The sequence below is a fragment of the Echiichthys vipera genome, assembly GCF_963691815.1.
Source record: "Echiichthys vipera genome assembly, chromosome: 18".
NCBI classification, from domain to species: domain Eukaryota; kingdom Metazoa; phylum Chordata; class Actinopteri; order Perciformes; family Trachinidae; genus Echiichthys; species Echiichthys vipera.
The window spans coordinates 26740725-26767010 of record NC_139843.1 but is presented as its reverse complement, the minus strand read 5'-3'; the positions used below and the strand labels follow the sequence as shown (position 1 = coordinate 26767010).

At 41.0% G+C, this 26286-nt stretch overlaps 1 protein-coding gene across 1 annotated transcript in view; it reads left to right on the top strand.

The window, feature by feature from the left end:
* ryr2a (ryanodine receptor 2a (cardiac)) overlaps positions 1 to 24784 on the top strand; it is a gene marked incomplete at its 5' end in the record, with an annotated part of 336158 nt that extends 311374 nt beyond the window's left edge. The window contains 14 exons of the mRNA XM_083932619.1: positions 2045 to 2186; positions 4951 to 5037; positions 7095 to 7364; positions 7553 to 7683; positions 7931 to 7973; positions 9701 to 9834; positions 13514 to 13574; positions 14474 to 14620; positions 15301 to 15435; positions 18370 to 18526; positions 19773 to 19837; positions 19968 to 20068; positions 22689 to 22740; positions 24652 to 24784. Coding sequence (XP_083788745.1) covers positions 2045 to 2186; positions 4951 to 5037; positions 7095 to 7364; positions 7553 to 7683; positions 7931 to 7973; positions 9701 to 9834; positions 13514 to 13574; positions 14474 to 14620; positions 15301 to 15435; positions 18370 to 18526; positions 19773 to 19837; positions 19968 to 20068; positions 22689 to 22740; positions 24652 to 24747 — 1621 coding nt within the window. The 3' untranslated portion in view covers positions 24748 to 24784. The remainder of the gene's footprint in view (positions 1 to 2044; positions 2187 to 4950; positions 5038 to 7094; positions 7365 to 7552; positions 7684 to 7930; positions 7974 to 9700; positions 9835 to 13513; positions 13575 to 14473; positions 14621 to 15300; positions 15436 to 18369; positions 18527 to 19772; positions 19838 to 19967; positions 20069 to 22688; positions 22741 to 24651) is intronic.
* Between the last annotated feature and the right edge of the window lie 1502 nt (positions 24785 to 26286).

The window sequence follows — 26286 nt, the reverse complement described above, 5'->3', positions numbered from 1 at the left end:
GTGATAGAATATGAAAATGGTAATAATTATTCTGGCAAACATGATCAATGATGAGTAATAACAGCAATAACAGCTGCGATGCAGCGAGACATACCACTGATGGTGTTTTTATGGCTACTTCCTACAAATTTTATAGTATATAAGACTAATGATAGTATATATGACTAATAGTTAGATATCATTGTAGGTGAACAACCTTTTACAACACTCCATGCCAGTTTTTCAAAAAGGGGGGTTTGAGCTCTGGGTAATTAGCCCAACATTCTATTGAGGCTTTGAGCCTGTATATCACCAACTAGTAGTGAAATCATCACATATCTATTGATTTTGGTTGGATTTTTATATTTTTTTCCTGTGGAATGAGTATACTGTTCGGTGGCATATTGACTAAAGCCATAACTGGGGGATAGTTGATTGCTAGTGAAGTAAATACAAACATATTGGAAAAAAGTGAAAAAATGCCGATTTTTTTTGCATTGAAGTTACGCAAAATTATGTAGAAATGTGTTGTTAGAGTTTTTTTTCAGTGGATGTTGTCAGCACATGTGGTTTTTGTAACTGTAATGCAGCTACTGATAGCCTACCCAACCCACTGAAGGTTTGAGGAAAAAAATTTTTTTTTCACATTTTTCTGATAAAAAATAGGATGCATACACTAAAATGGCCATCATTTTTTCCTCGATATTTCCGGCAGAGTAGACCCTCCAATGATTGGTTCACAGGAAAAACACAAATAAAAGAGTATGGCAGACCGTGTCAGATTTTACTGAGCTTTTGAGACTTTGGCTCCCCTACTATTCTGAACTGTATGCCAATTTCTGTGAGCCGTCGCCATCCTAAGCCCTTCAAAAATGCAATAGTGCAGAAGAAAAATAATCATAATAATACCTTCTTCAAAATCAATAGGTTTCCCACACTTTCAGTGCTAGGGATCGTTTCGTCACTTTTGTGCTCTGGCCCTAATTCCAAATATTCGCTTGATGTCATTTTGGACTGGTCTCTTAAAACCATAACTATTTGGGTCAGTCGTAAATAAATACAACCCTTTATCATTGAAGGAAAACTTTAGCAAAATGCTAATTGAAGTCCCACATGCTTCAATCCAGTAAGAAGAGCACAGAGAAAGAAGAAATGGAATCTCCCTTATTATATAATTTTCAAAACGATAACGACTTTGTCAGGAAATAATGTGTTCATGAAGGATCCAGTCAATCATAAAAAGAAGCTAAATGAGAAAATAGGTTTTCAGGGCTTTTAAGTAGATAGCATGGCTGTTCATTCACTAAACTCATCCACAAATTTCTTTATTTGTCTCATTATATTTCTGTTGCAGTCAAAGAGCTCTTCCTCTGAGGTGAAAGAAGCTACAGCAGAGACAGAATTTGAACCTGAGAAAACTTCAGAGTATGTATACATTTTTGTTATGTCATCTGATTGCTACAACAAGCATTGTAACTATGGTGGCAGACAAAAACACTATGTTACAGTACAGTATAAAGCTACGAAATGCCATTAAACCACAGTCACAACAGAGTTACAATCTGACACCACTACTTTGTTGGCCAAAGCCAACATACACTGACTATGCAGAGTATTTACTTAATTACTGGCTTTTTTCCTTGGCAGACAGAGCTTATCGGTTGACAGAAGTTGTACTGTATATCTAAGTCACAATTGATGTTGTTGGAAGTTTCAGGGAAATGCTAGTATAGTAAGTGGTCCTTGAGTTGATAATTTGTCTAAAGCAAATAATATACATTTGTGCATGCTCAATACTTCCAACCATGACCAATGTATGCTACATCTTCTCTTCTCTACTCTTCTCTTCTGTCATCTCATCTATTTAGAGAAAACATGGTGTTCAATGGGAATATGTTGAGACTTCAAAAAGTGTACACACATTTACAACTTAGCGCTGCTTAATAAACCATTATTTTATGATCATTACTTTGCCAGTCCATTCACTTTGTACTCCAAATCAAGACACCCTGAAGCAGTATTGTATTGTTTGTTTGTGTAAGTCTGAATGCTTTTGTGGTATCAGGAGTGGACATGAAGAGAAACAACTGAAGAATGAGAAGATGAAGCCAAAAGTGAGAAGGCTTCACACCTCAAAGTCTGATGAACCGGATACGCAGGAGTCTGCTTTCTTGAAGAAGATCATAGCCTACCAGAGGAAACTACTGGTACAGGGAAGATTTCTTTCCTTGTGTTTCAGTGGTGGTGGTAAACTCTCTGTTGCAACTCAGTATTTTCCAGTCCAACTGTAAACATTCACACAGTTTCAGCAACTGGTGGTTGTTGATCTAGTGTGGACAGCAGTGTTCCATATTAAAGGATTTGTTAATACTTCACTGGTTGTCTTAAAGCAATACCTTTATGCTAATATAAACATTGAAAAAAAAATGTGGTTGCTGTAATAACTCTTTCTTTAGGTGCGTTCAGACCGGATAATCATGCAGAAGAAAAGCATGCACTGCTTGATCATATTTGGACCATCTTGCCAAAGCCAAGAGGCCAAACGAGGCTGTTAGGTAGCAGCTGCCTTTAAGGAAACCAAGGCGGCTAACTAATTGCAGCTCGGCCCTGGCTTAGCCTGTAACTATACCCTACTCCTTTTTTTGGGGGGGGGGGCATGCAGTAAAGGGCAGCGGGTCGGAGTCGAACCCACGGCTGCTGCCTCGCTGAACTTTAGCCGCTTTACATGGGGTAACTGCTCTAACCACTGTGCCACTGGCCACAGAACTATACCCTATTCTGCTGTTATGCTTCTAAAAGAACTAAACTAAGCTTTTTCTGAGCAGTTGAGGTGTGTGGCTCTTAAAAGAGTCGTTGTGTTCAGATCAGGCCGTCAGTGATTTAATCTCTGAAGCCGTACAGGGTCCTGCCCTGCCTCTTCAGCACACAGTGGGTCTCCTGCGCTTCACACTGCAATGACGGCTTTCTTCTTTATCTCCTGGATTTTCGGCAGACTAGATGCCTAAAGGCACATTGCTGCCATCCACAGGTCATAGTTATATCCATTATATTATATCCAGTCAAGGATTGCAACAATTGCGGCTTTGGTGATCCCCTGGATGTTATCATGGAGAACTACGATGCAATCTCAACAATGATTGGCTGACGCACCACAGCGTCAGGCGATTCGCCTCAAAAGTTCAATATTTTCAACCCACACACCCTCACAAGTTGAACCAAGTTCACAAAAATGAACTATTTCAATGTGTTACTGCAAGCTATTATTTTTCAAAATTGTTGCCACAGTCTATATAGCATATTTTATCTTCATATCCAATTTTGAATCCATATCCAGCCAGGGTTTTCATTAGAATTGAGAGGATAGCATTTCAACATTGTTACTTTAACACTTTGCTGCTGTCCATTCAGTCCACAAACAAGCAGCTGCAGCGTTCAAACCTACAGTATGTTTTCAAAACCATGAGGAAAAACTTGCTGCTTGAATGCTCTTTTTAAATGAGTAATTATAAAAAGAAAAACAGGACAGTGATCCTTAAGGTGCAAATGTTTTTTAATTTTTATAAATTTTAATAATCTTCCATTTCAGTACATACTAAAAAGGAATACTGGAATCCTGGTTCAACAAACAAGTTACATGAATAGTAAAACCAGGAACCAGGCTGATCTAGGAAATTAAGGTTGAACTTGAAATTAATATTAAGATAGCTGGGCTTTCTACTTCACTCAAAGGCTGCAGGTCTCTGTCAGTAAACTGCAACACCAGGTCTTCCAGCTGTGACTGGGAGATGACAGCGGAGCCGCTACTGTACGCAGTTAATGGGATTTGGGTCGAGGATCTTTCTTGACTGTCTTTTGATTTGTCTTTTTATATGCTTGCACATACTTTAAAATGCCGGTACTTCAGTTCAATGTGCTGTTTCAAGTTTGCTGTTGATGTGAATGAAGTGCAGATTTTTTTTTTTGAAAGCCGGCAGGCAAAGTTTCCACAGAAATATAAGATTGCTCCCATCCTCACCGACGTTGTCACAAAAATCATTTAACTGATAATACGACGCCTCCTTGCTGCCTTGTCCCCTACACGTTGCTGTAGCCTCCCCTACATATTAAGGCCTGTTTACGGTGTGTTTTAACCTGAGTTTTGCCAGGAAGGCTCTAATATGGCGCCCTACTGAACAGAGTTAAACTGAGAGAGTGTGCGGTTCACAGACACCAGAATGACCGCATTCAGAGTAACATTCATCAGGCAGAACACAGTACGTTCAGTTCACATTTGCTCAAAATATGAACGAGTTCATGAACTATCGTTCAGTGAACGCGTTCAGGCACAGCACTGCACACGTCCATCGTGTCGCAAGTAACACTGCCTTCTTAAAAATTGCTTCCGTAGATTGACTTTGTATGTAACGGTGCTGCTATCAGGTCTGGTCTGAACGCACCTTTATTCTTCATTTAAGTCCCCTTTAGCTGCTACTAAGGTAGCAGCTAAAGGGGTCAACACACAACCAAACATCCTCTTGTTCATACTAGCAGCAAGAGATTCCTTCCTTAATGTGGTGGGGAACAAATTCCTTGTTCCTTGTATGTGTTAAAATGCATTCTGAACTTCAGCTAAAACAAATATGATAATTAGCTGTCTGAGTTAGACAAATGTTCCAAAGTTACATTATTTTTACAACCAAATTCCATCTTTGTTTCACCATCCCTCCACTGCAGCTCAACATGGGCACTCCACCCAGAAACTAAAGTGGCCCTAACTTTGGAAGATACCCTATTGATTTGAACTCAGACAGCTGAAACCTCATATTAACTAGCTAACTACACAGAATGAGGACTCTGTTTTATATTTCCTACCCCGTATTTGGACAGACATTTGAAGCAGCTGATTTTATTTGGTTGGAAGTCCAACAGCATGTGCTCAGTCTGGAACTTCCAGAAACACATAAGTAACTCTTCTTCCTGTCTCCTCTGTAGAACTACTTTGCTAGGAACTTCTACAACATGAGGATGCTGGCGCTGTTTGTTGCCTTTGCAATCAATTTCATCCTCCTATTCTATAAGGTAATGGTACAGCAGGGATTTTGTTATCAGGTGAGTGATGGAAACATTTATACTTCACACACCTTCTTTCAATATGGAGAAAAAGAAGTAATGGCTCATTCAGAACAACATGCACTAGAGTAAGACACTGCTGTGTTAGTGTGCTGATACAAGATAGATGCTTTGTTATCTTTTGAGGAATAAATGGACAACAGAAAATTTTCAATGCTGCAGTATTTTTCACCTCTAGCTTACTGCTTGTGAGTTAAACTATCTATATTCTATGTATTCTAACTGATTTATTACACAGCTTTTTGAATACTGGAAATCGGTCAATCATAGCATTCTGCAGTATGTTATTTCCATAAAGCAGACCGTTGGATGCAGTTCTGATTTGAAGGGCCTTGTCCGCCAGTCTGCAGAAAGAAGTCCAGTAAATTTTACATCAGCTGTGGCAAAAAAAACATTAAAAAATATTGCCAATTGATCAATCGGACAAAAAAAGATTTAGATGAAAGGTGCATTAATCCATATTTTCTATATTAACTGTGGGTCAAATGACTACATGTACTTTAGAAGTTGCTGCTCATAGTAATGGACCACAGAGAACTACCTCCCAACTCTGCAGTTCACCTCAGTTCTACAGAGCTTGTTAGCATCTTCCAGTCATTGTTTTTGCCAACAACTTTACTGTTTTGGTTCACTCTTATTGCTCCCATCACCACAATCAAGGTAGCTTGAGGTTTCCACTTGTCAGTTTGTAGAATGTAGAATTTTTGTAGAATGTAAAAAGCTTCAGCACAACGTACACGTGCACACACACACACACACACACACCACAGAAGTTAAAAGGTTTCTACACAACGCACACGTGTGCACACACAAACACACACAAACACACACACACACCACAGAAGATAAACATTTTTTTTAGTGCAACACACACGCATGCACCATATAAGCTGTATAAGCCATAACAAAATCATCATTAAAAAATGCTACAACATACGCCATCATCATGAGTACAGTTGGTCTAAATACACAAAGTTTTAGCACAACCAGGTATGAGGTGCCATGACGATTCTTTATACAGGGGCTGTATTCACAAAACATTTGATCTTTAGCGCTCATAGTTCTCCTAAGAAGCACTTAGTTAAGAGTAATTTCTTCAAACCTATTCCCAAAGCCTCTGAGACCAACTTTTACACAGGAGTGGGAGGGACTCCTAAGCTAAGACTAGAGGGCGAGGTTGACCTCGTTGCTATGGATGACATCATGTTCATACCGTCTATGCCCACAGTGATTGGCTGAGAGGGAATGTGTCCCTAAGAGTGAATTTATGATAGAAACACTTCAATGCGGAAGTGAATGAACTGCAAAAAAGCAGCAACTCCAACAACTCAACATCTTTGAAACCAGGCCATGAAAAAGTCAATGCTATCAAGCTAGCAGCAGTGTTGTCAACCTCCCAAAGCAGCTGTAGTGCTGACTGATTTAACTCTTTGTGCCTACCTGTCAGGGACCTTCCGGAAGTGTGACTTTTTGCCCCGTCCACTATTAGTAACATTTGATTGGCTGATTTACCCATCACTGACTAGAGTCACACACAGCTCCAGACCTCAGCTCCGGACCTCATGATCCGAACCATTGAGTGAGCAGAGAGCTGGAAGCCTTTTCTGCCCAGAGACAACAACAACAACTAAATCTGATTGGATTTCTATTTTCAAGGTTTAAGTACACTTACACTGTCATTTTGAAGCAAACTTGATAGAAAACGAAGCTAAAATTAGAATCAAAAGAGATAACTATTATTAATTGAAAAAAATTAAATATGACATTTAAAATGCTGATATGTTGGGCCTAGAAGTCCTAGAAGTCCCTAAGGGTTTCCCTCTGCTTCTTGTTTATTTGTTGAATGGGGGAATGAGTCTGTCTCTGATAAAGGTAGTATATGTTATTATGAGGCTAAAGTATAGAATTGCAAGTGTTTTAAATCATGCCCCTGATTTTGTTATAGGTTACATCATTATGGGGGCATGATTTTTACATTAAAATGGTTATGAAATTTTCCCTACCAGGTTTCTACATCCTCATCTTTGGTTGAGGAAAGGGAAGTGGTGTACACCAACAGCCAACCAGACAGCAGCTTTCAGTGGGATCCACTGGGAGGAGAGGCAATAGAGACAAAAGAGGAGATGATGGATGAGGCTGGGGAGCCCCAGAAACCCGTCACAGTCCGTTTTGTCCTGGAGGAAAGCAGTGGATACATGGAGCCCATGTTACGGATCCTGGCTGTCCTACACACTGTCATCTCTTTCTTCTGCATCATTGGATACTACTGTCTCAAGGCAGGATGCTCTAACTATTGATACATTACAAATCATATTAAGATTGGAATTTCTATCCAGGTTTTGCCATTAAAAATAAATCTTTTTAAGGAATTGAATTTTCCCGAAAAATGTGCGTGCATATGTGTGTGTGTGTGTGTGTGTGTGTGTGTGTGTGTGTGTGTGTGTGTGTGTGTTTGTGTGTGTAGGTGCCTCTAGTGATCTTTAAACGTGAAAAGGAGGTGGCCAGGAAGCTGGAATTTGATGGTCTTTATATCACAGAACAACCATCTGAGGATGACATCAAAGGACAGTGGGACAGACTGGTAATCAACACACAGTAAGTAGACCTTGTGTGTGTGAGAGAGAGTGTGTATACATGAGCTTGTAGTGTGCTTTATACAGTATATGCCACAACATCCATTGAAAAGACAGGTGGAGTTTATCCTTGAGATGTGTGGTAGAAGCAGGAGGAAGAACATGAGTTGCAGCTTTATCCTGTGTTTTTTGTTGCACTTCTTTGCAGAACATTTTTATAATAGTACACCTTTATGTGACTCAGGAGCTTTTTGTCCTCTGATCTTCAGATCTTTCCCCAACAACTACTGGGATAAGTTTGTGAAGCGGAAGGTAGGTGGCACCGTTTTACATATTCACAAAGGATGTAATCTGATCACCAGGAGTCCTCTTAAGACACTTTTACGAAAGCACAAGAGAACTCCTGAGCTAAGAGAAAGAGCAGTGTGTACTTACTACTGTTTGACAAGTGACCCGTGTGTTTTCAGAAATCCTCAATATACAGTAATATTATACTGTATTTTACAATACGAATAAGTAAAGGTATAATAAGTAGCATTTTCCTAAAAAATAATTTATACAATGTATAGACTCATACAAAACTAGTCCCACTCAGTCATCACTTATGATCCACTGGAAGTGTGTGGTGGTGACTGTATCTGCAGAGACCCTGCGCTCTGCCTTTGTTTTCCGTTTGCTTATGGGTAGCAACCATTGCCTCTGGGCCCCACGTGGGTGTGTAACCCCCCAGCCAATAACCAAGCAGAGTGTGCAGACCGTTCACATCCCTGTGTGTTTGTGCTGCGTCTCTTTGACTGACAGACACGCATACAGAGACAGGATGAAGCTCTTTATTTCATTTTTTTATTTAACTTTTATTTAACCAGTAAAAAGATTAATTGCGATTAAAAATCTCTGTTACAAGAGTGTCCTGGCCATGACAGGCAGTAACATAGTCTTACATACACACAAACACAAGGTGGACACAAACAGTAAAACACTTAGCATCCAACACAGCAAACATTTCAAGGTCAGCTACAATAATACAGGCCTCAGGCAAAACATCTAAAGCCAGATGTTTCTGTCTCCAGATGATTCAATTTACCATTAAAAGTGTTTAATGAGACTAACTCATTTTGTTTTAAAGTTTTCTGCAAACTGTTCCAGGCTGAGGGAGCAGTATACCTGAGTGCATTTGTTCCCAGTTAAGTTCTGACTTTTGGGACAGACAGCAAGAACAGATCCTGAGACCGAATATTATAAGTCCCAACATGGTCTCGGTTGATGTAGAACGAAAGGTAAGAAGGACGTAAACCTAAGATAGCCTTGTAAACGAGAATATGCAGGTGTCTCAGTCTGCGTGTTGATAAGGAGGACCATCCAACCCGTTTATAGTGTACAGTGATGAGTTAGTCCTTTAAAACCATTAATGAACCTTAGAGCTCCATGATACACAGTGTCAAGATCACGTAAGCTTAGAGACAAGGCTTGCATTTATACAACATTACTATAATCCAGAACAAACGTAAAAGTGGCGGCATCCACTCAGATTCCAGCAATGGGACACCTTCCAACAGGGCTTTGCGCATGTGTGTTTATTTGTGCCTTAGAAAGTAAAAAACTCACAAACTCACACACACAAAGTATCTTCCTCTCTCTCTCTCTTTTCTTTTCTCTGTCTGTACAGTTATATAATATTTCACATATATGCCCCATTTTAAATGGGGCCTTCTCCCTCCTGATCATCTATGCAGTGAACCCACAAAAACAGTTGTGTTTTCTTTGGTGATTGGACTAACGACTAATGATTACCTTTTTAATTGCAGGTCAGAAAGTACTAACATCACAATCCAGGTTTTAACTCACAGACACCAAACCTTATACATCTGCACAGCCAGTTCATATAAATATTGTAGTGAACAGTATCGGTATCAACCAAGGCCCAGATCCACATTTCTCCTATACTTCTCCTGTAAAACCTTGTGAGTCTGTAGTGTAATCTGTTTGAGATGTGCTTCAGCTGGAGTGTTTCGTCAAGAAGTCGACCTGCTCTTCCTCAGGTGATGGATAAATATGGAGAGTTCTATGGCCATGACCGCATTAGTGAGCTGCTGGGAATGGACAAGGCTGCTCTGGACTTTAGTGACTCTCACAAAAAGAGAAAGCCCAGGAGAGACAGCTCACTGGCTGCAGTGTGAGTATTCTGTGTGTGTGTGTGTGTGTGTGTGCGTGTGTGTGTGTGTTTGTGTGCGTTTGTGTTTCTGTAGCAGAAACTAACAAAGAGGCAATTTCAGTATTTAGGGAAAGATTGTGGGTGGGGTTATTAGATCAAATTATAAATACTTGATTTATTCTGAAATACTGTTATTTTTTATTGTTCAGAATTTGATAGAATATCAGCTGTGTCTATACCACTGCTGTACTAGCATGTTAAAAAAAACAAAAAAAACCAAGGCACAACCTTTATTTTGTGAAAAAAGCTGTGATCAAAATTATAGAACACTTTCAGATCCCTCCCAGTTATTGGTGTTAATCTGGCACCTGGTGACAATTGACTTCATTTTTGGACACATTCTATTTATCTGGCAGCTTTCCTGGTTACTTTGTAAGATGGCGAGCTGCTCTAAGGTGACTGATACAGCAGTTTGTCCAAAAGAAGGCCAAAAGGATGACCCTCTCAGCCATCAGAGAGAGGTTGGGCGTTCACACTCTTTGATCACAGCCTCACCACGTCATCACCATAATACACGTCATCAGAAGAACTCCAGCGTCAATCTCCACCCAATCCCTACTTCCGCCCCATCCATTTCAAAACAAAAGAAACTGAAACTTGCCCTCCTCAACACAAAATCCCTCAACAATAAAATTCTTACTCTAAACTAATTTTTCACTGACAACCAACTTGACCTGCTCTGCCTAACTGAAACCTGGCAAAAACCACTGGATTACTGCACTCAACCAAACTACCCCTACTGGATACTCATACCTGGACAACCCACGCTCTGAGGGCAGAGGAGGGGGTATTTGCTTTCTACCAGCATGACCTCCAACCCCGCCCACTCTCCATTCCTGCTGCTCCTTCCTTTGAACACCTGTCATTTAAACTATCCGGCCATACGCCTCTTATCATTTCTATCATCTACTGTCCCCCCAAACCCAACTCATCATTCCTATCAGATCTCTCAGAATTCATCACTTCATTGCCTTCAACTTCGCCATTAATTTTACTCCTTGGTGATTTCAACCTCCACATCGACTTCCCGGACTGTTAAATAGCTTGGGACTTTCTGGACCTACTCAACTGCTTTAGCTTAACCCAACACATCAACTTTCCCACCCACAAGCACGGACACATCTTAGACCTGGTTTGCTCCACTGGCCTCCGAATCCACAAAATCTCCAGCACCAACCACCGGGCCATCCCACTTGTAATTGACATTCCCGTCCCCCAACCCAAACAGGACCGCACAATAACTTTCCGGAACTTCAAGTCCATCTGCCCAGTCTTTCTCTCCACCTGCATATAAAACACTCTCTGGCCTCATTTTCCCTGTTAAGCCAGCCCCCATGGATCTTGTCAACATCTATAACAACATACTGTTTACCTCCCTCAACCAGTTGCCCCCCCTGGTGACCAAAACTGCCACTTTCACTCACTCAGCCCCCTGGTTCATCCCGGAACTTCACAAACTAAAAAAAACCCAGAGACAATTAGAACGACTGCACGAGGAAACCGGTCTCACAGTACACGCCATCACCTATAAAGAACACATGCACCTCTACAATTCAGCACTCAATGAATCTACTACTCCGGCATCATTCATTCTGGATCCTCAAACCCAAGCACTCTGTTTTCCACTATAAACCCCAGGACTACATCTCATCCTCATTCACCCAGGAAAAATGCAACAACTTCCTATCATTTTTCCCCCTCAAGATAGAAAGCATCCACAACCAGCTAGCCACCTCCTCTGCCACCAGCCCGGACTTGGAACCTCCACTTCCCCCGGACCACCGATTATCCCTTTTCACACCCATAACCACAGCAGACCTCTCCAAAATACTCTCCACCATGAAATCATCCACCTCCCCCCTGGACTCCCTGCCCTGTGACCTCGTCAAAGCCTGCTTCACCTCTCTTGCCTCACTTATAACGGACAACATCAACTCCTCCCTTACCTCTGACACCATCCCCCCACCTCTTAAGCTTGCTGCCATCACCCCCCTCCTCAAAAAGCCTGGCCTTGATTCTGGCGACCCCAACAACTTTCATCTCCAACCTCCCATTCCTTTCATAATTACTGGAAAGAGCCGTCTCAACACAACTCAAGCAATACCTCCTCTCCAATAACCTGTACAAAACATTCCAATCCGGCTTCCGAACCCACCACGGCACTGAAACAGCTCTACTCAAAGTCACCAACGACCTTTTACTCTCCTCTGACTCTGGCTCCCTCACCATTCTCCTCCTGCTCGACCTCAGTGCTGCCTTTGATACCGTCAATCACTCCATCCTCCTCAGCCGTCTGCAATCCATTGGCATCATTGACTCCGCCCTATCCTGGTTCACCTCCTACCTGTCTGAAAGATTCCACTACATCTCCATCAACAACCATAAATCTCTAATCCTCCCTGTCTCACATTGAGTCCCTCAAGGTTCAGTGCTTGGCCCAGTCCTCCTCATTCTGTACATGCTCCCACTAGGTCAAATCATCTGCTGCCATGGTCTTCACTTTCACTGTTATGCCGACAATACCCAGCTGTACATCACCACCAAAGCCATAACTCCCGCCATTCTCTCTACCCTCACCGACATCAAAACCTGGATGAACCACAACTTCCTGAAATCAACAGCAATAGAATGGAAATAATCATCTTCGGCCTAAAATCCATCCTCCCCTACTTCCAGAACTTCTCCCTCTGCATCGATGGTCACTCTTTCACTCCCTCCCCCTTGGTCAGAAACCTAGGCATCATCATGGACCCCACACTCTCCTTCAAGTCACACATCAACCAAGTCACCAAAACTTCTTTCTTCCACCTGAGCAACATTCCACGCCTTCATCACCTCCAGACTCGACTACTGCAATAGCATCCTTTATGGTCTCCCCTCCACTGCACTTCAAAAACTGCAATATGTACAAAACTCGATCGCCCAACTGCTTACTCACTCCCCCTCTAGAGCACACATCACTCCCGTCCTCCTTGAATTTTACTGGCTTCCCATACAACAACATATCAACTTCAAGATCCTCCTCATCACCTACAAAGCTCTCAACACTCTTGCACCCTCATACCTGACTGATCTCCTCCATCGCCACTCCCCCACTCGTCGCCTCCACTCTGCTGACGCCAACCTTCTCACCCCCATCACTGAAACCAAATATCGCAACATGGGGGACCGAGCCTTGGCCATCGCCACCCCGACCCTCTGGAACTCCCTGCCCCTGGCCATCCGGGTTGCAGAAACACTCCCATCATTCAAGAGTCGGCTTAAATCCCATCTCTTCAGGATCACCTACAACAACTAAAATCCCACATCTTCCACCCTCTGTTTTTGTATTAATGTGATCTTCATTTGTTCTAGTGTTGTTTAACGTGCTTCCTGTTTGATCATCTATTTTCTTTTTTTATGTGTAAAGCGTCTTTGAGTACTGAGAAAAGCGTTATATAAAATTGATCTATTATTATTATTATTAATTCCCAACAGGCTGATCTCTTTACATTTGGGAAAGTGGATGGTATCAGGTTTTATTAGCAGGACTTTTATTCACCCTGCAAGGTCTTCCTCAGAGGCTCAACTCCTCAGTGTCCTCTAGTCACTGTATCACACATGATTGTCCCCTGTGAGCCTCTTCTCTCTCTGTTATCAGGCTGAACTCCATTGATGTCAAGTACCAGATCTGGAAGCTGGGGGTTGTATTCACAGACAATGTAAGTATGTAGAGACACAAAGGCGAGAACTGTCCGATTCACAGCCTTCACTCAAGTCCATTAAAACCTGATAATTGCACACCTCGAAAGCAATTAACCCGCTTAAACCATAGTCTCTTAGTAAATATAATAATAATTAGACTACTAATTTATATTTTCATACCTTTTGCTGTAAAATTAGAAAGTCTTTCAAAAATAACAACTTGTTTCCCTTCGCTTCTACTGGCCACCGGTGCAGAAAGTAATGCAACCAAATGCCTCATTTAGCCGCTCACTAAGAGATAGAAGTGTGCGCTGGTCGGACGCAGCACTGCGGTACACCATCACACTGTTTACATTTCTCGATGCTATCTGTGGATTGAAGCAGTCATGATAATGAACACCCACACACACTGATGATGGTAAATGTAGCAGACACCAATAACAGCAGCTTTTCCTGCGGCGCACGGAGACTGAACATGTTTATCACCTTATAGAAGCCGGAGCCTACTGCCAGCTATGACTTTTAGTTTAGCCAGTGGGCATTTAGGACATAGACGTTTATCCACTTTGTTTATTTTTTATTTTTCGCTTTTATTTTCAAACAAAAAAAGGTATTAACTGCCATTTCACTCGTTTCTTTAAGTTGTTCTTGTTATGTTGTTCAGATAGGCTAAATATCTTGTTGCAATAAATTGTAACCGGATGATGGAGAAAAAACGAATTAAGAAATTCAAAAAATGACACTATTGTTAACACTTACAGTATGTAGCCCTATTAACACAGAATAATGGATCATTAACAGTCACTTCATATCATATTTTCATGAACTATAACTATAATAAAATGTCACTGATTTCCAAAATTGTCCATATGTAATAGTCACTAATTATAACCTCTCTCCCCCTTGGTCCCTGCAGTCCTTCCTGTATCTGGCCTGGTATATGACCATGTCCATCCTAGGTCACTACAACAACTTCTTCTTTGCTGCCCATTTGCTCGACATCGCCATGGGCTTCAAGACACTCCGTACCATCCTGTCCTCAGTCACACACAATGGCAAACAGGTAAACAATTACATACTCAGCTACAGTAGTCAACATAAAAATTGCACACATATTTTGGCATTTGCACGCTTGTACTCAAACCCCTCACTGCACCTAATCTATGTAATACATTGTAACATATAAATGATCCAGTCCTCATCTAATGTGCCATTGTCAGCTAACAGAGAACATAATGTTTTTACACTCTTTGGTGGATTCCTTGCGGTCTAATTGAACAAACTGTAAATCTGAAACACAGCAATACAGCAGAAAGAATGTTACATGAATACATTCCAATCGTACATTGAAATGTCCCCATATAACTGCTTTTATACCATAGCCTACCATGCACTACTACTATACCCTACTCTGAGTGCTATGTAACATTTTTTGATAGGTATGCATATCAATATCTCTGTCACAGTAAACAATATTCTAGTTGACAAACAATGAACCAAATCAAATATGTAAAATATTGAAGCTGGTCAGTATGTACCCTGTTCAGTGTATATACAAATAATGTATATTATGCAGTACTAAGATCAACCATTATACACAACATGTCATACAGTACTTTACAGACCATCTCCTATTTTTATTTAAGTATCTAACAATGCTGGCTCATAGTATCCACTAGAGTTGTTTTCTTTGTATCCAGACTGTTGTCGATCACAGCATCAGTCTTTCCTCCTGTCTTCCAGCTGGTGTTAACAGTTGGCCTGTTAGCAGTGGTGGTGTACCTCTACACAGTAGTGGCCTTCAACTTCTTCAGGAAGTTCTACAACAAGAGTGAAGATGGAGAACTGCCAGACATGAAGTGTGACGACATGTTGACAGTGAGTATGATGAGTGTATAGCTTGAGGTGCCGTAGTGCAGTCACATTCTCCCTGTATAGTCCTTTACTAGAATTGCAAAAACATTTGACTTGGGTACATAACGGCATAACTTTGTTGCCAGCAGTGTTGGATATAATGCACTGATGTGGTAGCCTTGTGAGACCATCCTGATCTCTGAGCTCCGTAATATTTTACTCGCAGGTCAGTCAGGTAATGTGTGGCAGAGAAAATTAGGACCAGCGACCGAACCTATCAGCATTGGTTTTGAGGTGGATTTAAGTGTGACGAAACGAGAAGAGACAGTTCAGTGTAAACAACATGGCGGCTTCCACTGATGTGATGAGTGCACCTATGGAGTAAGCTGCTCACTAACTCTTTTTTCTCTTGGAACCTTCTTTTGGAATATGGACCGGGCTCCTGAAATTGTGCCTGCTATCCATAAATTCACGTTACACAAACGGCAAATATCCTTTACCAACATGTTGTTTACTTTCTGAGTTTAGCTTCGACGCTTCTGATTGGTTGATTTGGCCTGTATGTTGGTGATAGACAGATGGTTTATTCAATCAGCAACCAGTATTTTCGCCCCTTCTCAAAAGATCTCCAAACCAGAGTTCCCAGATTAATATGCAGAGCAAATGAGAATCAATCCATCTGGCAGAGTCAGGTTACTGATGTGGACCAAAAGTTGTACTGGGAGCTGAGACAGATCATTTATAGTGACCTTTCAAGCATTATCTGAAACTTAAATCTCCTCATTACTTTTGTTCAATTTTTTTTTTTTTTCGGCCATCTGCACGGTTGAATGTTGTTTAATGTTAAGACCATGGCTGGACTACTCAGTTTCATTGCTCTGGGCAGTGGCTCACTGCTGTTCTGGCTGCTAATGTCAGTAAAGCCCATATCACTGAAAGTGGGAAGTATCGTGTCTGTAAAGAGGGTCCAGCTCCATTTATGGACAGAAAGTCATGGGTCAGAGTTTTTAGTCTGACAGAGTTCACCCTCAGGCTCTGTATGCGCTCCAGCTAGGCTGCTAAAGATTACATGAACTTTTTTGTCTGTTCCTTTTCCAGCCATCTGCTAACTTTTTTAGGAATAGAATATGAATAGGATGAGAAAGGTGGATTTTATGCTACCAATTTGTGGTGTTTATCATGATGCAAGCTGAATTTAAGGTCCTTTTGGAACAGTGATCATCCTTGGGATATTGAGTGGAAAATGTAAATAGGTAACCCGTTTCATGCTGCTGGAACAGCTTGGCTACAGTAGCAGCATAACCTACCATTATCTATCCTGGTTAAAAGTGAAGCAGCTTTGTGGTACAGGAAATGGATGCTGAGGCCCACTTTATGCTTCAGGCCAGTGTACAGTGTTAAAAGGTTTATTATGTGTTTGAAACTTTAGTGGCGTAACTCTTTACATGAACACAAAGGTCTGTTCCCGTTAATGCATGTTAGAATAACAGGTATTATCAGGTAGAAAGCGTGAACATGTGTCCTATAACTCATATATACAGCATATAGGAACCTCTTGTCAGTGATGGAAGGGGCACACAGGGAAAGACAAAAACTTACTGCTGTGTTGAGGCTGTTTCCTGCTACCAAGCCATCTGAAAGAAATACTATATAAGGGCTCTATGGTGTGTGTTTTCTGGGGGTAGGAGGGGGCCTTCTGTCACCCGGAAATATCTGGACACACGCACTCTAATCCCCTATAGTCAGTCACCCGTAGCATTCCATGGAGCTCTTCTGTTTCCTATTAAGGGGCTGCGGGTGGCAGCTCTAACTGGTCCATAGGAAGGTGACAGGGGCATGGGATGGAGCGATGGACTGATGAAGGGCCACTGCCCTGGACAGGTTTTTGCATCTTCCTCTCCTCCCTTTAAGTGAATAAATCCCTTACAATAACACTCACAGCAGAATTAGAGGATCTTAGTTGATCTTTTCTGCTCACTTGTTCCTCTCTTAGCCTCTCTCTGTAAGGGGATTTTCCTACCTTCTTCCCTCTCTCTCCTCTTGCTCAGTTCTTCTCTGTGTGTACAAACAGTAGAGTATGTGTCTAACCTTTTAAGTGTCTCCTTCTCTTGGATGTTAAAGTGATTATCGTTTTTGTACTTGAACTTTGTCACTCAAATTGTGTTACCTTGTGCAGCAGCTGGATTCTGGCTATATTCATAAGATCACACAAACCATCTGACTTGTCAGGTTACAAAAATGATGATGATACTGTACAAAAAATGTTCTTTGTGGAAATGCACACAGAACAAAAGCATTTTCAGTATTATTGTGGAATGTACTGGGTCAATTTTTGGCTGACTCAAAGGGCTGTTAATGTTTCATTTACATATGTAACATTAGAAGCGCCACAATGCAGTCTCTCATTCACTTTATCCATGATGTCACTGGACCTTGTAGCATCCTTCATTCTTTCTAATCTTCAACCATAGTATTTTTCAGAGTTTGCTGTGTTTACTTTGCATGTAGCAGTGTCTGTGTTGATCCTGAAGTGATGAAGTTCAACAGGGAGTGTAAAAGAAGTCACTGGAGGAGAATTAAAAATAAAATAAAAATCTTATAGATTGTCTACTTTTTAATCTCTTAAATCTCTTAAATCTGCAATATTAGTTCAAAATAACAAAAAAAGGTTTACATACTTTATTGGAATATTTCAGTGATATGTTGGGCGACATGGTAGTATAGTGGCGTCCTGTCCAGGGTGTACCCCGCCTCACGCCCGATGTCAGCTGGGATTGGCTCCAGCCCCCCGCGACCCCGACAGGGACAAGCGGTTGAAGATGAACAAATGAATGATACTCTATGTTATAAATTCAGTGAATATGAGTTGCAATAATTGCACCTGGTCCAAATTTCAAATCCAGCATGTTAAATTTTTCTCTCTCCCCCTCTTTCTGTGTGTCTCACCCTCTCTCCCAGTGCTACATGTTCCACATGTATGTGGGTGTGAGAGCAGGTGGAGGGATTGGTGACCAGATTGAGGACCCAGCAGGTGACGAGTATGAGATCTATCGCATCATCTTTGACATCACCTTCTTCTTCTTTGTCATCGTTATCCTCTTGGCCATCATCCAGGGTGAGAGATCCAATACACACACACAAACACACGCACACACACACACACACACACACACACACACACACACACACACACACGCACACACACACACACACACACACACACACACACAACCACACACACACAAAAACACACACACACACACAGATTGTAAAGAAGGGTATAAACCTATAGAATGAACTCCCTTTTGTAGTTATGCTGGTTTGTTAAATTATAAAAAGGTCATATATATACTGAATCATGAAGTAAAGTCAGGGTCAGATTTATGAGTTGCAGCCCTGCCTAAGCAGTCATGATCATGGGTGCAAATGGAAGGTCTGTCATTTGAGTGAGCCGCTGAACAGTGAGCTTCGATTTTGGAAGATCAAAGCTAAACGACATCAAAAACATGGTCCCCACAGTCCTGGATATCCTGGAAATATAGAGACTAGTTACAGTCTAGTAACTAGTAGTTAGTAGTAGCTAGTAGTTACAGTCATGGAAATACCTGAAAATTTACTGTCGTTATTTGCTGCTCTGTGTGCCCTGAATTGCCCCCCGGGGACAAATAAAGTTTTTTAATTGAATTGAATTGAAATTACCAAATATCCTTGAAATACTCTATGTTCATCCAAGTAACACTGTCACCTCATATCTATGAATAAATTCGAAGACTTTAAGAATCAACAGGCCATGAAGTCATCATTTGCATTACCTAATGTCATATTTCACTACGTATTGAATGTTATTACAGTAAATTGGACATGTTTTGTCTTGATCTATAGTTTGCACACTATATATTTCCATTCTGTTACTATTTGGTAGGAAATAAGGGCATCATATAGCAATTAAAACAACAGGACTTTTCACAGCAGAAATAAGAAATAAGCTGTACACATTATAATATTGAAAATTAAATGAATGACAATATAAGTGATAAAAAATGAACAAATTGTACACATTATGATAATGTTATGAGAATATTAGTGCAAAAATTATGATTATTGTTTAAATGATTATATATTATTATTGGTATTATTATTATGATAAATTATCAGAATGTCAATACTGTAGCAATTTTCACATCATTTGAATAATATGACAGTGAAAGTCACTGTGTGGGAGAGAGGTGTTCAGTGCATGAACTAAGCCAGAGTGAGTGTGTGTGTATGTGTGTGTGTTAATAATAGATCCAGTACTATTAAGGTCCACTGGATGAAACAAGTTACTTATCTGTACACCATCTATGGTCTGAACATTGTAGGGTTGATCATTGATGCTTTTGGAGAGTTGAGGGACCAGCAGGAACAAGTGAAAGAAGACATGGAGGTAAAACACACCCTCACACATTCTTTACCATTTAAAAAGGCAGTATTATACAACAAATGAATGACAGATCTGATATAAAAATGTATGGAAATGCCGCGGTTTGCTTAACACTTTAACATTTCTTTTACAGACCAAATGTTTCATCTGTGGAATAGGTAATGAATACTTTGACACAGTGCCACATGGCTTTGAAACACACACGCTACAGGAGCACAACCTAGCCAACTACCTGTGAGTACATTTGTGTGTGTGTGTGTGTGTGTGTGTGTGTGTGTGTGTGTGTGTGTGTGTGTGTGTGTATGTGTGTACTTCTAAAGGCCAACCTGTATTTTATTATATGCCTGCACCTCCCTTACGCAATACACCTGATTGGAAGTCTCAGTAAGTGCTGGGTTCTCATTAGTGCTCACTTCTGATTTATAACGTCTGGGAGTTTTTCACTACATGCTCCCGGTGGTTTGATCATGGATTGATGCATGTTGAAGTGCCCTTGGGCAAAATAATGAACCCCAAATTGCTCCCAAAGACTGAGCCAATGGTGTGTAAATGTGCATCTGAACGGTTAGATTTGATCCTGATGAGTACATGGCACCTCGCATGGCACCCTCTTCCATCAGTATGAAAGGGTGAATGTGGCATGAAGCTGTTATGTCCCTGCTCAACCCCAAACGAAGACAACAGCAACAGAACAACCGGACGTACCTCCAAATTATGTTGCGTCCCCGGTCTAGAAGTACCCACTCTGCCACTTACAAGAAAAGCCAGTTTCGCATTTAAATTAACAACTGAGGTTGCAGTTTACTTTCTTCAGTAGAGAGCAATGCCCAAAACACAAACAGGAATTCTAGTATAATCCTTATTCTTCCCTAAATAAAAAATGAGAGTTAAACAAATGACAGGGTGCTTACCTAACCTCCTAAATCCAAAACAGGAGAAAAGATGCAAACAAAAAGGGCTTCTCCCCCCTACTTAACTGCTGGCAAGTGCTCTATTTACAGTGTTGACAATATACAAATTTATCAGCACTTTCTGATTTGTTATACTACTCACTAACAATTACACAGGTTAGACACACAATTGTGAGGTTACACAATGTTCAGCGCTTAGCCAATAAAAACACACACACAAAACCTTAACAGCAGCAGCATTTGTTTGATGTGGCAGATGAAGAGAGAGGTAGTGTTGTTTTCGGCGGCCTGTTTTACTTTTAGTCTAGTCTAGTTTTAATCGACTAAAAGTCTGAGCATTTTATTCTAGTTTTAGTCGACTAAAAGTCTGAGCATTTTAGTCTAGTTTTAGTCGACTAAAAGTCTGAGCATTTTAGTCTAGTTTTAGTCGACTAAAAGTCTGAGCATTTTAGTCTAGTTTTAGTCGACTAAAAGTCTGAGCATTTTAGTCTAGTTTCAGTTAAAGAAAATTGTATATTAGTCTCTTTTTAGTGATGCAATTATATTTAATCAATATAATAAAAGTACCTAGTAGTATTGATGAAACCAACATTTTCATTTAGCCAAACTCATGCAGATATCTTTAGTGTACATGCATGTAAAGGCCTAGAATAAGTTATCCAATTTATGTTGATGGTAATTCAGTTCAGTGTTATTTGCTCTGTGAAATACAAAACTAGTGAAAGTATTTGGCCAACAAGGGGCAGTTTAGTGCACTTATAGAGTGAGTCAGTCAGGTAGGAACTAAAAACACACTTTACACTCTCTCACAAATAAATACACATACACACGCTAGCCACGCGCGGGCACACACACACGCTAGTCTCTCTCACACACATGCACGCACACACACACACACCTCATGTGGCTAACGCCAAAGCTAGCGTTAAAACCCGACACATTAACCGTAGCCTCATGTCGCACGAGCTTAATAAAACAGAAAGTAACGTTACGTTAATGTCTTGACTTACCTAAAGTTCATTATGGGATGCCCTGAGGTGTCTCTTAATATCCGTGGTGTTTTTTCCTGTGATTGTGTGGCTGCATTTATCTCTTTCTTTTTCCACAACACACTCCGTTTTCCTTTCCACGTCTGTGTAATGAAAGTGTTTCTTCTTTTCCTCCCAAACACGACCCCCGGCTGGTGCCACACTTTGTTCTCATGTTTCTTTAGTTGTCGCTAACCCTAAATCTAACGGTAACGCTAACCCACAGCAGCGGCAGCTTCAGAATCCAAATAATGCGCGTGTGGGGATTGAGGAAGTGACATCGCCCAGACGCGAGACTGGGAGAAAACTACAAAATAATAATAATAATAACATGACTAAACGAGACGAAACAACATTATTTCGTCTCGTTTTCGTCAAAGAAAATGAAGAGACATTTCGTCTCGTTTTTATTCGTCAACGAAATTGCATTATATATTTAGTCTTAGTCATCGTCACATGCCCAGCATTTTCGTTTCGTCTCGTCTAGTTTTCGTCACGTGATAGAGGTTCGCCATATGGTCTGTCTGTAAAAAATGCCATTAAACTGGAAATATGTGGTATTCAGGCACAAATCCAGAAGTTGGCAAATGTGGTCTGGTTTGAGATTTGTTCGGTTTTGTAAGGAAATGTCCTGTGTGAGCCGCTCTCTTACCGTGGCCAAGGCCTCCATGGTTGGAATACAGGTGAACAAGGAAGTCACATCGTAGGACACCATGGTTTCATCTGGATCCATTTTTAGGTCTCGGACTTTGTTCACAAAGTCCATGGAGTTTTGGATGTGGCGTGGGGTGTTTCCCACCAGTGGTGCCAGAATATTGGCGAGGATTTTATTTAGCATCACGCTTTGTTGCTGTGTTTTGGTGTGTATGATGATGCTGTCAGCAGAAATGTTTTTCTAATGTGTGTGTATTACAGATTCTTTGTGATGTATCTCATCAACAAAGACGAAACAGAGCACACAGGCCAGGTAAACCAGCTAATTTTCCTGTCCTCTTAGTTAATATACATTACTGTAATCTTGTAATGTGATTAGTATGGCTCAGTGTTTCTGATTCTTGCTTCTTACATCGCCAAAGTGTAAATCCGACGCAAAATCATCCTATGATCTTTTGTTATTGTTTGAACAGGTAGGTGTTTTCACCTGCTAGGCTCTAGGCCTGCCACACATCCACCGGTGTCCTTTACGCTAGCCGCGGGGTCATCAGCTGGGGACCACCATTCACCGATGTTTTGCCCCTTAACCCAGAACATCTCCTGGTGGCGGGGCAGTGAACCATCAAGACAGTTTTGTCATGTATGAACTATTAATTGAGAAATCCGGTAGAGTCGCTAACACTCAGTCGTGGCTAACACTGATTAGCTCTGGGCAGTATGGTGAAGGAATTAAAACTTCTTTTTTAACCACTAATACTGCTCAAAATACACCAAACCTCTGCAGTAGCATGAGAAGACTCCCTACACAGAAAACAAAGCACCAACAACGTATTTAGAGAACCCAGAGTTTATTAAAGAGTGTTTTAAAGACTTACCTACTGGCCCCTGTACCAGCTCCTCTCATAGTAAAGTCCATTCAAGTGGATTACCAAAGCCAATCCAAACGGAAGGAGCCCATTGATGATTTATTTAGGAATCGGTCGCCTTTCAATTTATTCTGGGTCATACAGTGTGTTGCAGTATTCAATGATTCCAGGCCACAGTGATAAATCTCACTCTGTTGGCATCATAAACATTCTTCTTCGGTGTACATGCTCACAGTACCCACAGGCACACCAAAAAAATGCCCTCACACTGAGACTGCTGCTATGTCTGCTGCTACCTCTACCTGTAGAACCTTCAACACACGCCCCCACCCCCTCGCAGGGCTGTCAAGTGTCACGCATTGAGAATGACAGTCACTCTTTTTGGCCTTTGTTCATGCACTCCCGCCTTTCAGATTAAGTCATCTCCTGTTTTAATGTTACATTACAACAAATTAACAACTTGTTTGACAGAAACAATGACAACTTGAGTCCTGTTAGAGAATGTTGCAGATAATTAGCACCAGATTTTCAATACTCAACATGTCGCCGTAGACAGGAGAAAGTCACTCTTGCCTGTCTCCAAAACGTGAGAGCCCCGCCTTTGCGTGACATTTCACTACAGCAGGGAAAGTTGCTGTCTGGGACTTTCCAAAACCTTTTACATCTATTATTAACTTATATTTCACCAAACTGCCACAAACCACAAAGTTTATGTGTTTTGCTGGAATAAATCATCAGTGGGCTCCTTCCTTTGGATTGACTATGGTATTCCACAACTTTACTATGAGAGGAACTGATACAGGGGCCAGTAGGTAAGTCTTTAAAACACTCTTTTAAAAAACTCTGGGTTCACCAACTATGTTGTTGGTGCTTTGTTTTATGTGTTAGGACTCTTATCATGCTACTGCAGAGGTTTGGTGTTATTTTGAGCAGGATCAGTGTTAGCCACGTCCGGCTTTTAATGACTCTCCTGGATATCTCTGTAAATAGTTGTTACACGAAAAAAAAACTGTCTCGATGGCTGATTTGATGTATATGAGTGCCAAAAAAGACCATGGCATGGGATGATTTTGCACCGGAATTTCACTTTAAAGCCTCAGTACTTCAAACAAAGTGCTTCTCAGATTGTCCCACAGCATCTGAAGCCCCTATCCAGAGGTGGAATCTTGCCTCTCTGTGTGATGCCATTGAGTTTGGCCATTTGGAACAGGTAGAAACAATTTTGGTCATACAGCAGTTTGTTTGAAGAATACTGAGGCCTTTAGGGTTTGAAGCTTACATGCTGTTACTGAGCTCTGTAGCAAACTCCAGATATATTGTAATCCCTTCCTACCTTCTTCCATCTGTCTGTCTCAAAGGAATCATATGTATGGAAGATGTACCAGGAGCGTTGCTGGGAGTTTTTCCCTGCTGGTGACTGTTTCCGGAAACAGTATGAGGATCAGCTCAACTGATCTGTTCATGGAGTAACAAACTCTTACCTTTCATACCGTAACCTGTTTAAGGCCCTTTACAGCCATCTTCCCTTTGCTTATCCCTCAAAGCTTTCCCATGGAGTTCAACACTCGGCTCCAGTTCCCAGTGTAGGAGAAACTACATCTCCAGCCTCTTCAACAGGCCCCCACCCCAAGCCTTTCTCCCAGCTCTTCCTCATCCACACACTCAACTTGACAGCTCTGCCCCAACTTCCAGCACACTTTGTTTGGAATGCTTCTAACTCTGACTTTGTACATAGAAAATAACAGAGTATATGCTGTACAATATGTGACTGGTGGCACATCAAGGTTTTTGGCTCAGATGACTTCTTTGCTTCGTCTTATTCTACATTCACAGTAACAAGCATACTAAGGAATAAAGGACAAGATGAACAGAGGAGGGTGGAAGGAAAATGAAGAGAGAATTCTTCCTGAAAGTCTTTCAGGACAATGATCAATACACAAAGAACAGACATTAGTATGATGATGTTTACGACTTTTCCTGTGTACAATGCACGTTGCATGTAGGTACAGGTGGTGGACACAAAAAAGGAACACCTCTACAATCCTGCTGTATTTCAACACAGCAGTTCTGCAATAATCGGACCTCTGAGAAGCTTATGTCAGCTTTTGTCAAGAGTGTCAAAGAGGTGAGATTTAGTTTGTGGTACAAGTAGGTAGATATAATATGCCTCTATAATAAACTAGTACTCTGAACACAGAGTGGAATCAACACATCTGCGATAGTGTCAACAAAAACTGAACATCCTGATCTTCACAGATGTACTGGATTGAATTATGGTTTATGGATGTTCATGTTGTGTCCACACCCTGTACATGCCAACACTGTGTGTGAAGGGCTCCTTAACTCAATGTTCACATTGCTAGCAACATGATCAGTAGTCCATTTTGTTCCAGTGTAGTTGAGTGACAAACTCAGCCAAATTGTGGGCATCAACAAGTCATAATCCTCCATCAGCTTGCAAGTTTTTTTGAAAGACTACAGAAATAAATATTGTCTGCAAAACATGGTTAAAACATGGTTGAATCCATTATTGACAGGTTTGTTCATTTTTTTTCATTCTTTTATTTGATCTTTTATCCCAGTTGCAGCATGGCCTTAGGATAGAAATGTCTGTCCAACACTCTGGTTCAGTTCTATATATGTGGACAACTACTGGTCAGATTGCCATGAAATTGACTGATCACATGACGCCACCATCCAGACAAACCTTAAGTGGCAATGCTGGTAAAAACTCTAAGAATAGCTAAATAGTCAGCATGTTTGTTCTGTGCAAAAGTATTGTGGGGTGTAAGAAATCCTAGACTGTATGTGTCACCAGTGGGGCTTTAGTCTTTTTCTCAATTAATGCTACTTAATTAGGGCTTGTTCTGTGCATTTGTTAATTGAAAATGCAGTTTTATGAAAAAGCAATACCACAGCCGCAAAAAAACGTGATTTGTCTGTTTAAGACTTTATAGCTGCAGAGAAAGTTAGAGTCTGCTTTTGAGCGCAGA